The 17,344-nt window shown below is 38.1% G+C and overlaps 1 protein-coding gene across 13 annotated transcripts in view; it reads left to right on the top strand.

Annotated features, from left to right (window-relative positions):
- Positions 1-16,026, top strand: part of SSBP2 (single stranded DNA binding protein 2) — a 156,078-nt gene extending 140,052 nt beyond the window's left edge. For 10 of the 13 annotated variants that reach the window (XM_077347504.1, XM_077347501.1, XM_077347500.1 and 7 more), the window contains one exon: positions 438-16,026. In XM_077347504.1, coding sequence (XP_077203619.1) covers positions 438-467 — 30 coding nt within the window. In that variant the 3' untranslated portion in view covers positions 468-16,026. The remainder of the gene's footprint in view (positions 1-437) is intronic. The other 3 variants (XM_077347507.1, XM_077347503.1, XM_077347508.1) reach the window with 1 other exon arrangement.
- The last annotated feature ends 1,318 nt before the right edge of the window (positions 16,027-17,344 follow it).

Genomic DNA, 17,344 nt, shown 5'->3' with positions numbered 1-17,344 from the left:
AACTGAATGGGATGGGACATTCATGGTCTTTCTATTAAAGTGCTTGCTCCATTAGCAAATGTTACGAAGGGCTGATGTGCCAAAGGACAATGGCTCCAATCCACCATCCTCTCAGCTGCTTTGAAGGAAAACTAGAAACATCCAGTTTGATCCTCAGACACAGGAAAAGATTCTCAAGTTAACCAGAAATTTGATCACTAATTAATGAGGAATCCTCCCGAAACGTTGTCACTTGTTTGTATTTTTTTCCATATTTTCTTGGCAGCGCAATTTGCATAATGTCTGCTTTACATACCATCTGAAGTTATATTCATAAAAAGAAATGTATATTTCTTAAGACAGAGATAGAGGTACACAAATACATATCATATGAAACTATGATTAGGGTCACAAAATGTGAATGAGCTGCTGCTAAAATGTGGATTCCTATTTTTCAGTATTCCCCCAGCATGACAATGAGTGTGTGATCCATTACCAAGTCTCTTCATGAAGGCTGCACTGAGTTGGCCCTCTCCAGAGAGCTACTAAAGAAGAAAAAATACTCATCCCTGTGTACAGTTTGACAGAAAATATCTCAGCCACAATTGGACCCACCATTTTTTTCCTAACCATCTTTCCAGTTTTGTGAAGAAAGTGGGTTCTGATCTGGTTTCAGCAACTATAATAAGTGGCATATCAGAGCTGCCCAAGACTGAACTGCAAACAGTTATCTGTGTATGTATATGTAGGGATAGGTGTATGTATGTGTGTGTTAAAGAGACATAGCTATGCGCACATACATATATAGACCTGCAGGACGTTGTAAAATATTATCACATGACATCTTAAGTAGAAGCAAGAGATAGGGACTTTTATTCCATCTTTTTTCACGTTTACATTTTAACTATTAAAAGAACTGTTTCCCTCTCCCCATCTGACCTGTTTTGTGCTGTGTATATCACTGCTTTTGTAAGTTATTTTTTTAAGATCTCAGATAAGTTCTGTTTTTTTGTCAATGTCTGCCATAACGGATAGGAATAAAACTGCTTATAAGAGGGCTCTCATCAAGTTGTGTTTGATACTGGTAGCTATGTGCATTGCAAACCACACTATCTCAAGAAAAAGGAAAAAAATGCATTTGTTTTATTAAGTAAAACTTGTCCCTTTACCTTAAAAAAAAAAACACCAAGAACATGAAGGGTTCTTATGCTGGTCTCCTGGAACCCTGAAACTGTGATCCGCAACATACCTGCATGGCAGTAAGCTCCATTCACGTCGGGCAGATTTACTGCCAGCTTAATATGTTGAGGATCGGACTTAAAATCCTTCAATATTTGTTTTCAAGGGAAGTCTGAGTTAAGTTTCAGCTTCTTGGTCTATGCAGATCAAATACAGCATTACTATGTTGGACTCTGGCTTGATCGCTGTAGCATCCAGCAATAAAAGTGGCAGGTTTTATTTTTCTGATTTTGCAGAATAAAAAACTATCTTCCATAGGTGTAGTAATAAAATGTTACTTCATTGTTGGGGCATACTTTTTTGTAACAATGTGCCAGTGTTTCTCCTACTGCCAATAATTCTGTGTGATCTGTAGCTAGGTAAAGGACCATCAGCTTCAATGTACCAGGAATAGTTTTGGAGAGCCCTTCCCTCACCACACAACCCCACTCACTGTCTTCACTAAGCAACTTCTCCCTCTCCCCTTCCCCACTCCTCCCACCTCCCTGCATTATTTCCAGTTATTAATAATTAGAATTCATTACATGTTACTACAGCTTCATACATTATTGGGATTATAATTCTTTAATAGATACTAGGTTTCAGCTTCTTCCACTTTTGCATTTCTTGTGTCCCAAAATGATGGAATTATTTAAGTATGCTAAACTTAAACAGAGTGTGAAAGCACTCTGTTCACAAATATGTGTGAAAAGTTTTTTATTTTCTTATTTCCAAACTCATTAAATCTTCCTTTTTCTTCCTCTCTTGGTGGTGAAAAGCATCATCAAGTCACAGCTGGCTTATGGCAACCCCATAGGGTTTTCAATGCAAGAGGTGGTTTGTCTGCCTCTGTCTCATGACCCTAGTATTTTGGGGTGGTATACCATTCAGATACTAGCCAGGGCTGACCCTCCTTAGCTTCTGAGATCTGACAAGGTCAGACTAGTCTGGGCTATCCGGGTCATTGCTGTTGGCATATATATAAACTGAATTATTGCCTTATAAGATAAGATTGGTGTGCAGATCATTGAGAAGTTTAGTTGCAATCCATCCAGTGTACCTCTGGCAGAAAACCATTGAAATAATGCTGTAAAAGAAGCACTGGCTGATGGTGGTCACCTTTCCCTCCACTAACTTTATAAGTGAAGGGAAGCTCTCTATTTAAATAGTGTTGGAATAAATGAATTCTCCCTGCAAAGATTTAAATGCAGGCATCGCTATTTTATATTGTTAAACTTCCAAAGCAGAGTTAAGCAAGTGTGATGCTTTATGCTTACATGTTTTTCAGACTAAGGCCTATGACTATTATAATGGAAATGAGATAGATCCAAATGGCTTTCTTTTTAAACATTTATGTATGTGAGAAATTGTCTCTGTACGCAATTGTTCCTCTTCTGTCAATAAGAACATGGTTTCGTTTGATAAGCCACATAGCAAACATAATAGCAAACAAGTATCCTGAGAATCAGGAAATATGTAATTACTTGGACATGGGGGTGGGAGAAGAGAGGGGAGGACAGGAGCCCAAGTATTCCCTGGGTTTATTGACATAGCCGCAAAACATCATTTGCCACTCCAAGTGAACCTAGACATACACATTGTACACATAACATGTAAAAACATTGCTACCTATAAATTGTATATTTAGGGTTTAAAAAAAATTATTAGAAATTTGTTTAGAGGCCAGCAATAGAGGGAAAATAAAAATAGGAGACGAATTTCCAAGCACTGATTTTCTTTTAGTGGACTACATACTGTATATTTTATATTCATATTCTAGCCTTAAAGCCAAGGGAGATTTTCCCCTCAGAAAGAGAGAGACATATATCAATTAGGATGTAATAATTTCCTTTCACTGATACATTGATGGAATGCTTCCAGCAGAGGGCTACATGTGAAAGCCATTCACACTTGGATTCTTAAACGAGATACTTGATCATAATGGTACATCTCTTCTGGAAATATTTCTGGGAGAAATCACACAAATAAGCAATTCTCCTATTACATAGTTTTATGTGTACACCTATCTGGACATGCCTGGCCCTTAGTTATACATAGCAGTGAACTAGAATAGTCAGTATTTAAGGGTGATTTTCAAATTCCGAACATAATCTTATGCAGCCTTTTAAATGCTTGAAGCCCAGGGACACATTGGGAGGCCAAAAAGGCCCCTTCCTGAAATGGAAGGGAGGAAAAGCAGGTATGTGCCCACCTTCCACAAATGAGCCCAGTCTGCCTTGCATGGAATAATGGTGGTTCACTCCTGCCATACACTGAATCAAGGTGATCTAGTGGTCCCTTTTGAAGTGGCAAACTGAGGGAAAGAACAACAGAAGTGAAGGAATAAATTTTCCTATGTGCTTCCCTTATAAACTGCTGGAGAGTACTTTAAAACTTAGAGTGGGCATGGTGTGAGGTTTGTGTTCTCATTTCACTTTTAAATTATTTTAATGTTAATAAATTTAATGTATGTAGTATTTACAGCTTTCCTTCATCTAGGACTTGCCAAATAATGTGCCTCGACCACGACAGAAAGACTTCTGCATAAACATCAATAATAGGCTAGCTCCTTCAAGTTCTTCTGTCTGTCAAAGTTCCCAAATTTATTTTGTACATTTCGGCTTAACTCATCCTGTGGTCATCAGTTGAATCTTTGGGTGCCACAATTTTCATGTCATGAACAACAGTCCAGAATCTTTGAATCAAAACTTTAAAATCCATTAGAATATGTTAGTGTAGTGAGGCTATGGAATGAGATGGTAAATATGATAAGGGACCAGTTATTATGTTGTACATTTCATTTTCTCACTTTGGTTGGCTCCACAAATTTTATCCAATAAATACTGCACTGATTTTTCTCCCCTTGTCATCAGTTATCATTATATACATGTTTCCAATTACTGTTTGAAAAGCAATGCCTAACTGTCATTTTGGAGGACTTTGCACACAACATTTAAACATAAAATACCATTTAGGTAGGTTATCGCGATTTAAATCATTTAAAGTTGTGTTACGACTTCAGGATCTATTTAGTCTCTTTGGGATTTTACAAGTAGTGTTTTTACTATATGAATTTTCTTTAAACAAACAAAACAAAAGTTCTAATGAAAAAGGTCCCCTATTTAATATGAATCCGAGCATATATTTTTTCAGTTTTCCGTGTTTTAGATGTTGTCACATTGACCGTTTCCGCACTGGGAACTTCACTGCCATGGGTCCCATGTGGGAGTACAAATACTGGACCAAATGCTCCCCCGTGCAGGAGCAGGAAGAGGTGGGGAAACCTGTCCAGGCTCAAACTCCAGCCTTCAGCCCAGCACAAAGCCTCTGGTGTGAAAACAGTCATTAAGAATTTTACAGTTTGCTATGATGATGCTAAGTTCTCTCATGTCTTTGATGTACATGTGGGAATCTCTGCAAGCAGAAGCTGCCCCAGTCAGTTTAACTTGGGAGAATGCTCTCATGCAGGTTGCACATGGATGTTTCCTGACCTTGAAGACATTTGGCAAGGAACGCTCATATGGAACTTGTAGCCACTGGAGTCCTTCCTTGTCTCACATGGAACTTCTTGTAGTCATTGGAGCCCTTCCTTGCTCACTGGAATGCGTTTGACTGGGAGAGTTAATCTTCCATTCTAAGAATATTTTCATATTTTGAGATTGCATGTGCTATTAATGCATGAGTTCTACTGACATCATATGAGGAAACTTGATCATAGTTATGAAGGCATATAAGAGCTTGTTGCATATTGGTACTTCGTCTTCAATTTGCTTTTTTTGACGTCATGCAGAAACAGTTGTGTGTCTTAATGTAACTAACTATTGGGCAAGTGTTTGGCTTTTTTCTGTTCCCTTACTATCCCAAACTGCTTTTCTGTTCTATAGTTCCTCAATATTTGTTAACATCTCTTAAGTATGCAATTGTATAACCCAAGAATAGTTAACATTTTATCAATTTACTTACTTGTAAAATATGCAAGGAAGCCGCTCTCTTATAAATGAGAGAATTTGCCATAACTATACATATCTTATTTAGAATACACCATTTTACCAAAGTGAAAATTTTGTTTTCTAACATGACATTATTCATTGCATGCCCACATTTCTTTTTGAGAAAGACATGTTTTCTTGCAAAATTAAATTCACAAATCAGATAATTAATTCCTCCAATTTTTTAAAAATTGGGTTTTGCTATATAGTTTTCTAAAGTACTAAATTAGGAAGCTGTTTATATTTTTGGAGTGGGATCAAAAGAGCCAAACCTAGTGTTCTACACATAGATTTTTATCCCTCCAAATATGAAATACATTTGGAAGTGACACAGCCATTTGGCAATATGGTTGACACATAGATGCTGGTGAATAATGATATATACATCTAGGAAGATAAACTAAGCCAGGAGTCCCCAAGATTTTTAAGCTTATGTGCACCTTTGTAATGGTAACACAGACTGGTGAGCAGAGCCACAAAATGGTTGTCAAAAGAAGCAAAGTCAAGGAGTAAGGTCATAAGTGTATAACTCATCTAATACAATTCTTTGGGGAAGAAGTTATTAAACAATGCCTTTTAAAATGAACAAACTATTTAAAATATCTTCTTGTATTTATACAGCCTACCCTGTCACACAGTGAAGAGTATCTATACTTGTGCTGTTGAAGCAACTCTTTGAAATATGCACAACCAATTATATCTCCAGTGATGGTGAAAAATGTCCTGATGGACAAAGCCCATTTCCCCCCTCTCTTTCTAAAAATACTTGGTGGGCACCTAGTGACCCCTGCATTAAGCTGTTTCATACAGGCAAATATGCCCCTAAAATTATATAATCATTTTTAAAACAAATTTCTTCTAGCTACATACAAACCAAGAAGTGAATTAGCAATTTCATTTTTCTGCTGGCACCAATTTGTTCTGTAGGTATTCTGTTTCCCAAAAAGGAAATAGAGGAAAACAGTAATGCTGAATTTATTTTTCAATGTTTAGTAATTTCAACAATTTTTTTAAAAACTTATTTAGTAAAATATATTTTCCAAACTAATGCAGCAAATAGTATTTTTATAACTATTTGTACAAGCAAACCAAATACTGATGGGAAATTAATACATGCTATAATTAGAAAAATAAGCATTGCTGAAATAACTAGTTTGCTCATGTATAATCAAAATGGATCCCAGTGAGACCACAGGAATAGAACCCCCCATGGGGAGAGGGGCACCTGTTCCACATGTTTTGAATGCAGAAGGTTATAGCCCTGTTAATATAATAAGGTGAACATACATAACATCCTGCTAGTATGTGCATACGTCTGTTCATAAGAACATGTTGCTGCACATTCACTTTACAAATGAAACTGGAAACTAGTATTGGGATAAATGTGGAGTTTTGATCACACATTCAGCTGTGTATGCGTTGAATGTAACATGAGAATTTTTTGGTGCATGCATAAAGAAAATCAAGTGTACATGATGCACAGATCTTTTCAGAGTATAGCCATATGAACTTTCTGGAGTTAAAGCTCCCTTTGTCAGACATCTGATGAAGGGAAGTTTTGACTCTTGAAACCTTATAACCCCCAAAACTTGCAGGTTTCTGCTACTGAACTTCGCTATATTTAGATTGTATTTGCATTCACTGTTATTTCTGAATAGAGCTTCTATAGTCAATGGAACATAGATTTCAGTTTGCATTGAAACAGATTTCATTGGCATTGGAAAAGGCTCATAATGAATGAATACTCAGACTCCCAATGAATGCAAAAAGGACTCTGGTTCAATGGCAGAAAGCACACTCTGCATACAAAACCTCTCCACATTTAGTGCCTGATATTTCCAGATAAAGGAGGAGAGTGTGTAGCAGAGAACTGGAACAGACTTTGCTTTCCTGGAGATGTGCTGTTAGCCAGGGAAGAGAATACTGAGCTAGCAGGGCCAAAACACTGACTTAGCATAAGCTTGATCATATATTGAAATGTGCAGTAATTACAGTAGGCTTTTAAAAAAAATCTTGCATCCTCCTAACACCACTGTTTCCCAAGCAAGAGTTTTAAGGTTTTCTCTATTGGTGCCAGGCACCAGGAGCCATCTTGATGTAGTGGTTAAGAGTGGCAGCTTCTAATCTGCCAAGTTTGTTTCATTTCCGGAGCCAGCCAGGTGACCTTGGACTCATCACAGCACTGATAGAGCTGTTCTGACTGAGCAATCCTGCCCGAGCTCTCTCAGCCCCACCTACCTCACAGGGTGTCTGTTGTGGGGAGAGGAGGGGAAGGAGATTGTAAATTTGTTTGAGACTCCTTAAGGTAGTGGGAAGTAGAGTATAAAAACCAACTCTTCTGAAGCAGTGAGTTGAGCTTCAGATTTTACTCTATCCGCACACATGCACACCCTACCTATATGACATGTGAGCACTTTTCTTCAAACTCTTCTTTACCATTAAGAACATGAAGCCTAATGAACCACAACAAGGGTTCTCCTGGTTCTGTTGCTTATTCCAAGCAACTAGTATCCAGAGACATGCTTCCTCTTGAATAGTGAATTGATTTTGTTAAGGCGAATATTATTTAGATCTTCCACTAAAGCCTCTAATCCCCTCTTAAAGTCTATGGTCATAATTGTATATTGCAGCATTAATTTCTATGCATTGACTACATTTTCTGGAAATCCTTGATTTGTTGTCTAGGATACAGAAGCACATTTCCAGCTACTTCCTTCCCCATTTCGCTTCAGACTTTAACATAGTCTCAGGGGCTTTCCGCACCGGGATCCTTGTAGCAAATTGTTTGCTGAACGAAAAATCACCATTTAAAATAGTGCAATTCGTCATTATGCATACCTGACTTTGTAGTGGAATCCAGTTGCGTTTCTATCGTTTCCCACAAGCTTCCGGTCTCAGCAAAAATCGCTAGAAAGGAAGCGCTATTGCTGAGCTCGTCCCGCCCCTGGCCGTCAAGCAGCCAATGGGCAGCCGTTAGCATGCTCCCAAACAGCCCCTTTCCCTTTAAGAAAGGTTTTTTTTTTAAACACACCCATTGCAACGAATATGTGTTGATTCGTTGCAACGGAGAGACCCATCAGCTGGCAGGTGTGTTTGAGCTGTCGTTTCATCGTTGCGACGCTCCTCCCGAGTGAAAAAAAAAATCCCCCCCCCCTCACGGGCCCGATTTTCGGCCGAAAACAGTGTAAAAAATAAAGGGAAAATACATCAGCAAACGGGCTTCTCTGTTGTTTGTGCTTAGTGACTAAACAGCTCTGGGGAGGGACTGAAGCCGGGGAAGCCTCTAAACAGGCTTGCTGGTGGGTTGAACTTCGCTCGCTCGGAGAAAAAAAAAATGGCGATCGCTTCGCCGGAAGATCAGAGGAGAGAGCCAGGGGGAGGGACTTTGTAGAAACCACAACAATGGTAACGCACAGAACTTTCCCACTAGTATTGCAGATTGGTTGCAGGAGTGTAGCGCTTTCCGGAGGGTGAATCCACTTTTGGGGATTTCCCTGAAAGCGCTACAAGGAAGCGCTTTTTGCTGATCGGTTTCAGGTGTGTGGCAGATTGTCAACGACGTTGTGCATAATGGCAAATCAGTAGCGTTTTCAATTGGCAACCATTGTGCGATTTTGAAGGCGTGCGAAAAGCCCCTCAGTTTTCCCTAATATACTGTCATTATACATCATTCCCATGATCCTGTACCCTACTTACAGCATCTCTTCCTTTATAGTTTCTCCTTTTTTATCTTCTGGTCTTTTCAGCCTTTCTCTGCCATATCCACAGGACTTCTTTTTCTGTTTGCCTATACAGACTAATCTGGTTGTCATGCTGAACGTGTAACCTCTAGCTAGGGAAACCTCACCAACTGACATTTTACTGTTTTATGTGTTGGATCTCAGGTTATGTCATTTTTCTGTTCTTACCTAAACCCTTATTATTATTGACGATCTGCAGTAAAACTGCTAGATTAGAATCAAGTAGCTTTTAGAGTCAATGCTTGCCTTGTCAGGTATCTCAGGGGTAGTCAACCTGTGGTCCTCTAGATGTCCATGGACTACAATTCCCATGGGAATTGTAGTCCATGAATGCCTGGAGGACCACAGGTTGACTACCCTTGCGGTATCTGACAAAGAGAGCTTTGACACTGAAAATCTTATTGCTGCAAAGTACTACTGGATTCTGATCTGGCTGCTCATTCAACATGGTGTAGTTTTCTTTTTTACAGTGCATACTCCAGCGTATATAGTCACCACTGTCGTTTCCACAATTCAAAGCACAGTTATTTTATATCCAACAGATGGGGGAGGGGGGAGATGCAAATCTTACCAGGTTTCCCCATCATAGTGCCTAATGAGCTTTTCAGAAAATGTGTGGGACAATTGTAAGGCAGGGCCTCTTATTGAATGCCTTCTTTGAAATGAAAGATTTTTCCATGCAGCCATAGACACTAAAGAATCACAAGAGCTTGTAAGCACCTGGGTCTGGGGTTCCATTCTCCCTTGCGGCTTTCCCCTTTTATTTCTCCTTCTCTTTCTTCTTCGCCTCACCCTTCCAGGTTTCTATAATTTTATGTTACCCTCTTCTGTGATTCTTTTGTATAGTGAAGAAGGGGGCACTGTGTTTGGCTGTTCGTACAGAGTCAGCCATTGGGGGGTCTGACTATACCGCCTCCAGAAGCCATTTTGGTGTGGTACTCGCTACACCTCAAAACTCCAAAGATGCCTGGTGGCTCACAATGTTTGGGGACCCCTGCCTAGACAGTATGTTAGATCCTGTTGTGAAAGGAGGGTAATGGAAGAGTTGGTCAGCAAAGCAATTCTCTTCTTGCTTCCTAATTGCAGTACTTTTTTTGTGAACTGTAATGTTACAGGGTTTGTTTTTTTAAAAACATTCCATGGCAGCTGAACAAATTGTCAGCATTTGCACCAGAGTGCATAATTAGCCAGACTTGTAGAAATGTAATGAATAATACTGTCATTTTCATTGCAAGTTCTCCTCACCCCCATTTATGGCAAAATATGCTAAAAGTAACTGAAGAGTACACAAGTGTGTCATGTAGCATCAAAAACATTTGGACAATTGTATTTAACAACCCACCATTCAACTGATACAGTAAGTATGGCTTTGTACTTGGCTTCCACAGAACAAATAATTGCTTTGTATATTCCATTGTTAGTCATATTGTTTCCTGCAGTAACATGTAAGAAAAACACATGCATTTCTAAATTCCCATGTCCTAACAGTATGTAGACAAGTGTTTAAAGAGATTGTTCACTACTAGGTTTGCTGTAAAATCCACTTGCATAAAGCATAAAGTTTATTTTTCCATACGGAATCCTTATTTGATATCATGATCTAGAACTTACATGAGTGCCATAAATATGTGATTTAATTATTCAAGATCTCTTTCCTCCCATTTCTGTTATTACATTAATGTTCTCTTTATAATGCTTGAGAAAATTTATATCAGGCCCATAGGCAGTTGTTACAGAATGCATAAAAGGTTATTTCTTAACTTTTCGGCAAACCATGGAACCATCTTCCATCAGGAGAAGGGCATTTTGCCAGTAGAAGGCATCTCTGTATAGAGTCCTATGGTTATAATTTCACTGCAGTTTGACACAAGAAAGAGTATTCTAGAAAATTACTGTATGTGGAAGTAATTGTTTTCAGGCATAATGTAGAAAGTAAACACTGTCAATAGGAAAATGAGCTTAGATCAAACAAAAATCAGCAAGCTAATCATTTAAAGTCACGTGATCAATGATCACAGGACCCATGTGTCTTAAAGGCCTTTCTGTAGAGGTGCCATGTTATACAAGGTGTGCTTAAACTAGGAAATCTTTCATATGTTCCATATGTCCCTGATCTTGCCACAGGTGTATCCCCTCTCCCCCCTCCCCATCCTGAAAAAGATTCTTTGAGAGATGCCATGAGCACAGCAGGCTAGAATAGAGAATCCTCCTGTGTTTAGCAGAACAGGTACTCGTACAGCCCCATCTTCAGCCCTGTATTAGTCAGCAGGGGAAGAGTGGACGTACATATCTATGGAGTAGGGAGGAACAATATAATGAAAATGCATTAAGGTTAAGAAGTTTCCTGAAATCCAAATGGTCACGTAGTTTATTTTTAAAATTGAAAATGAAATGTGTCCAAAAAGCTATTAGGAAGAGATTAGGATTCAGAACCTGAATATAGTCTTATAAAAATTATAAACCACAAAGATTTCTTCTCTTCATTTCAGAAAAATTATTTACCAATTTTTTGCTTCTGGAAGGAACAACTAGTTTATGACACAATGAAAATAATATCTAAAATTTATCATGTTGAAATATTCCCTTGACAATAATTCTGGCATCTACTTTTCATAGTGCCTAATGTTAAGAGAAAAATGTTCTTTTCTTTTTTTGCCTCAGACATTTTTTTTCTTTTGAGAAGCACCTGATGGGTAATGTCTATTTCAGTTGTCTAATGCATCGCTAAACTATTGTCAAACTGTTAACATTTACACAAAGTATTCTATGTAGAAAATGTATTTTTTTCTTTTGTTGCTGACATTATACAAATCCATAACTATGGATATGCTGTAAATTATTGTAGGTTTTGGTGTGAGAAACCTTTGCCATATATTACTACTGTCAATTCTTGTTTCAAAACAAGAGTTGTTTTTGATTGTATAGCCATATGTATTATATTCATAGTACATGTTTGGTCATCAAAAGTTATTGTTCCTGTATGGTTAAACACATGTTAAGCACACCTAGTGTTTCAGAAAGTTATTTAATATACCAGATTCAGCAATCGTTACCAACCAACAGATTCCAATGTAATATTATATATACCAACCCAGTTCATTTAACTTAACTTAATTAAGAGACTGCAGATTTTAACAGGCAAAAATGCATTATAACATACTTACATTGTTTCATTTTTGGAATGTGTGCATCTGGGGGAAAGAAGAGTGGCACTCCTACAGTTAGATTTGTAAGGTGAAAAATCCATTTAGCAATCAATCTAGCAAATTTTCCTTGTGGCTTTTTACATAGGTGATTTAAATACCATTTCACATGATGCATAAAAAATCAATGTTAAAGCAGAAAACATTACCATAAAAGTGTCAATTTCTATAAAATTATTAAGGTAACATGCATTTTCCAAGGAGAAGGCAGAAAAGGAACCCTTCATTTCTCTGAAGTGCAATACAGAATACAAAAGATGCAAAATGTAGACGACCACTCTGAAACTGGGTTCTGTATCGTGCCTCATACTCTCCTCCCACTTCTTTATAAAAGTCACAGAGCCCGATTCCACACGGAAGCAGTCACACAGAGCTGCCACTGGTGCGTTGCTGCAGAGCTTTATGCTCCGCAGTTTTCTGTATCCCCATGGAGGACGCAGGGCAGGGCTGTATCCCCAGCAGGGCACCTGGTACCCACGCTGAAATGTGAAATTGTGAAATTAATGGCAACCGATAGGTTCTGCCGTGCAGTGGGGCAAGGGGAGGGTTATTTTGCAGAAAGGTGGGATTGCATGGAACAGAATCCCACCTTCCTACGGAAAAAAATAAAGCCCCGGTCTTCCCCACAGCCCAGCTGTGGGCCTGTCACTGGACAGGTCCTGTTGGCCCCCACTTCCGTGTTTCCTTCAAGCAGGGCAAATGAGAGCCTAATCTGGGGCAGGCCCAGGAGGGGCTGGCCCATCATCGGATTAGCCCCGCTTCCATATGAGCTCCCTCTTGGCCTTTTCTACCCGTGTAGAATCGGCCAAAGAGTAGATGTATGAATAATTTCAGAAGCAAAGCATGACCCAAAATATAGCAGCTCTATAAGACTGCTTATGCTCATCCAGATGCTGTTCTTCACTTCCTGAGGAATTCAGCTTTTGATTTAAAAGTAAAATTCCAGTGAGTTAAAGGACATGCATATCCTGGTGCTTCCATATTTGCTTTCAAATTAGCAGCAACATCCTTGGTCCAGCAGAACTAAAGCAGAGTTTGACACACTGAAGGGCTTCCCTGACACGCCAGATAGCTAAGCACAAATGGGTTCCTGTGATGTGGTACACTAAACTGGGTCATATGAATCCTTTGTGGTCAGTTACCACATGTACTAGATAAGTGTTGTGTTTGCACAGTTGTGCAGGTAAACCCAGGTTTCATATAATTTATGTGCATTTAAATATTTTATGTATTATGTTAAGCAGCTTCCTAATATGGTTATCTATTTATTGGTTATATGTCTCCGAACCTTGTTGATCAGAGATGATACTTAAATCTCATAATTAGGTGGAATTTACATCTTGATGATCTTAAACATCTTTAACTTGGAAGTATTAATTATTTGAGTGAATTTTACTTCCAGACTTAGACATTTCCATGCAGTAGAGCTTTATAAAACAATTCATATTCCTAATTTGAGATTATTGTTCTTCTGGGACAACAATACCATGAAGCACAATTTTGAACATTATCAAGTAGCCCTTAGTCTGGAGAATAGAAATTGTAAACTATCAACAAATGATGAAAGGGTGACTGTGGTTAAAGAAAACATGTCTTTGGATGGATGATAGATCTGCACTGATCATCTTAGCATCTTCATTTGGGTCATATCTTAAGAACTGTACCATCTTTATGTCCAGTTATTGTTTCTACCAAAAATGTTCCTTTTCATCCATCCCTAACCTCCACTGCAACAGCAAGCCTCCTTAAATATATGAAGCTGGCACTCAGAAAGAGAAAACTGTCACGCCACAAGTTCAGAAGTTCAGTGGAAACTTCTCTCATATAGGTTTGCGGGCGGGGGTTCTAGCATTATCCCAGCTGAATGGAAAGGAACAATACTGGTGTAAAAGCACTGCAGGCATACTGGGACACCAGGCTCAAGGGAAAGCAAAGGAGTGTTCATTTTCTGTCCTATAACGTGTGCATTTGTCATAACTTATCACTAAATCTGCTATACTGAGTTTATAACTTAAATATATAACTTTTCTTTATCTTGGTATTTGTAGATGTTAGGGTTTTCTTTGGGAATGGTGAAATGCAATGTAGAAAACTTACTGTACCAGTAAATATTTAGTAATATCAGAACGTTAATATTTTGGGGTTTGAGTTCTAAGGTACCATCTTTTCAAAAACCCACACAAGAAGTTAAAACGTGTACCAAATTATTCATTTAATACTAAAAAGTAGTGATTTGTTAAGCAGTCCAAATATATGACTATCCTATTTGGCATCCATTTATTTTAATGATTAATTTTTGCCACACCAATATGTTTTTCATGTCCTGTTTAAAGCAGTTTAGGACACAAGGTAAAAGTAACCAAAATTATTTACAATTTAATTTATGCTAAGTGTTGTATAACTTATTTTCTGTGATTCATAATGTATTTGTTAGCAGCCCAAAGTTTCTTTAAGTTTTCCAGTCCCTTAGTTATTTGAATATTTTTCTTGAATATCAATACAGATCACATCTCATTCTCCACCTGTCATGAATATGTGCTCCCTCTTAGAAGTGCCCTCAGATTATGACATCCAAACAAAAACTGACCCAGTTGTTTTCCAATAGTCTTTGTCCAAGTGACCTCATGTACAGAACAATATGAAATGCTGTTGAGCGATAAATGTTTTTACATCTGTTTCTCTTTTTCACTAGTGATTAACTATTTACAATACTTCCTTGCCATACTTTTCAATACTTGTCTTTATCACTGAAAACACATGTAATGTTTCACTGGCATTAAATGAAAACACTGAGTATGCGTGGTTCTTCAGCAGATTTCCAAATGGAAATGTCAGACTGTGTAAATGCATCTTATCAAAGTTTCATCTCCTGTTTGATGAAGCTTGAATCCCAGTGGAACTTTCTTGGATAGAATCACACGTGGATTGTGGTTAAGCAGAGAGCAGCTACACTGAAAGCTGATAGCATAATACATACTACTTTTTAAATGAATGATTCTATGGCTATTTAGAGCATGTTCAATATTTTTACTGCACAGTTCTTTGATCATTAACTTTCTACAAAGTGATAAGCACTTTGTGCAAAGTATCCAAGCAAGCAAATAACCTACTTTGCACCTGTCCACCTAGTTGTCTGAAATGTCATTCAAGCCATAAATTTCTTTGAGATAACTTGTGTTTGTGCAATCAAGGCAGCTAGGTTGGTAGCTCTAGGAGCAAAAATGGTTCTCCATATACAGCGTGTGTATATGATGCTTGAGCACATATGTGAACATAACCATACAGTCTGGTGTCTTCTTTGAAGCGAGGTACCTCTTTAAATTCCACCCACGGTCCCCTAAAGACTCTTTTTTTATTGAATATAGCATTAACATTTTCTTTGGGGAAAAAAGTGATACGAATACCTTGCAAGTAGATTTGATATCAAAACTCAGCACCAAGTAGTAAACAAGAAGAAATGTTTTGGCATCAAATCTTTTAAACTTTTGGGATTAAGTGGAATGTCAGAACAAACTGGGGAGTTTTAGAAATAAATCAGTCAGCAATCATTTTATAAAGTTTAACTTCTAAATGCACTATGATTTATTACAAAAATATATTTTCTTCTGCTTGCTGATATGGTTGTTCCATTTTGTGACAGGTTTAAACTAAGCAGTTAATTTGTTGCACTGTGTAACTGCATGAATTCATCAAATGTACATATGTACCTGTGCAACATTATTTGGGGGTTTGTATTTGAACTTCAGTATTGGTTATTTTTTTATTTCCCTTTACCTGTATTGGAGTTGTAGTAGACATAATTTATACATATGATTTTAAAACTGTTTTGCAACTGAAAAGTCTTCTTTAAATTGTAAAATTTTGTTGATGGAAGCTCATTAAAATGGTATAAAATTATATTAATTGTTTTGTGTTTTGATGCTCTCTGTATATAAATATGTATTTATCTGTTTTAATGGTGTTGTGTCTTGCAATTTTGGATACATTTTAGAATAAAGTTTCATTTTACAAAAATAAGTTGTAATTTTCAAAGCTATATCCTTATCAAAGTCCAATTCTTCTGAATAACTCAATTCGTCACTCTTTCAATTGTTCCAGGATTTTTATTACACTGTGTCTGGAAGCTGTAAAACTTCTTCAGATGCATGTAGGAGGTGATGGAGAGGTGATGGGCTCCAGATTGGATAATTCCTAGAGATTTGAGAGTGGAGCCTAGGGAGGACAGGGACCATGAGAGAAACCTGGATTAAAATGACCTTCAACAGCATTGGATACATGTGTGAATTTGCACTGACAGATGACACCTGTACACTGCTTCACAATAATTTTAAATTGTCAATACAATAAATTATTGAATGAACAGATCAATCAAAACAATTTTAAAACCACCTCTTTTTATTCAGTATGTACTGTTAAGGAAGGGGGAGGGGACCCAAATGTTGTGGGGTTTAGTGGGTTAGACAGGGTGGATGGGAGATCGGTATCTTAGATGTTATTTTCCTGGCCTCAACCATAGGCCTGGTGGAACAGCGCAGTCTTACAGATTCTGTGGAACTGTTTAAAATTCTGCAGGCCCCTGATCTCATTAGGTAGAACGAGTCATAATCTCAGTGAACTTCTCAAACAGGCTTGGCATGATCAGCAAAAGTGATTTATTGAAAAGAAATTAACTATGCTTATGAGACTTTCTGTTAAAACTGCACTACCTATACAGATCAATATATTTCCCATCAACTTCACCTTAATGTCATATCGCATTACCTCACTTTGGAACCTCCCTGCTTTCCCAGGCATATAGTTACATTCAGGTGCGAACCTCAGCCACCAGATTCCATGGCTCCAAGGACAGTGCTATCATGTTCCATGTCAATCTTCATTTGGTTTTCCTGGACTAGAGGTGGGTTTTTCCAAACTACCCTTCCTTCCAGGTTCCTTCCTGTTTCCCCTCTGGCTCTGCTGGGCAAGCCTGTGAAATGTAAATCACTATCTCTTTGTACTACCTTGAAATGGCAAACATTGTGTAGTGGCTAGATGCATCCAGGCCACCTGGCCTTTTTACTTGACTCTAGCTCCAGTGTTCACACTGGTAGATCAAACACTCTTCCCGGGGAAATGTTTTTCCTGTTAAGTACTACGGAGCAGGAGCCCGAATGTATATCTATCCCACTTCGCCCTTTATCAATTCACTCATCAATTTCTCTGTTTGATGATGGTC

The sequence above is a fragment of the Paroedura picta genome, chromosome 7, assembly GCF_049243985.1.
Source record: "Paroedura picta isolate Pp20150507F chromosome 7, Ppicta_v3.0, whole genome shotgun sequence".
In the NCBI taxonomy this organism is placed as follows: domain Eukaryota; kingdom Metazoa; phylum Chordata; class Lepidosauria; order Squamata; family Gekkonidae; genus Paroedura; species Paroedura picta.
Note: the sequence above shows the minus strand (reverse complement) of the source record. Positions and strands in the feature narration are given on the sequence as shown.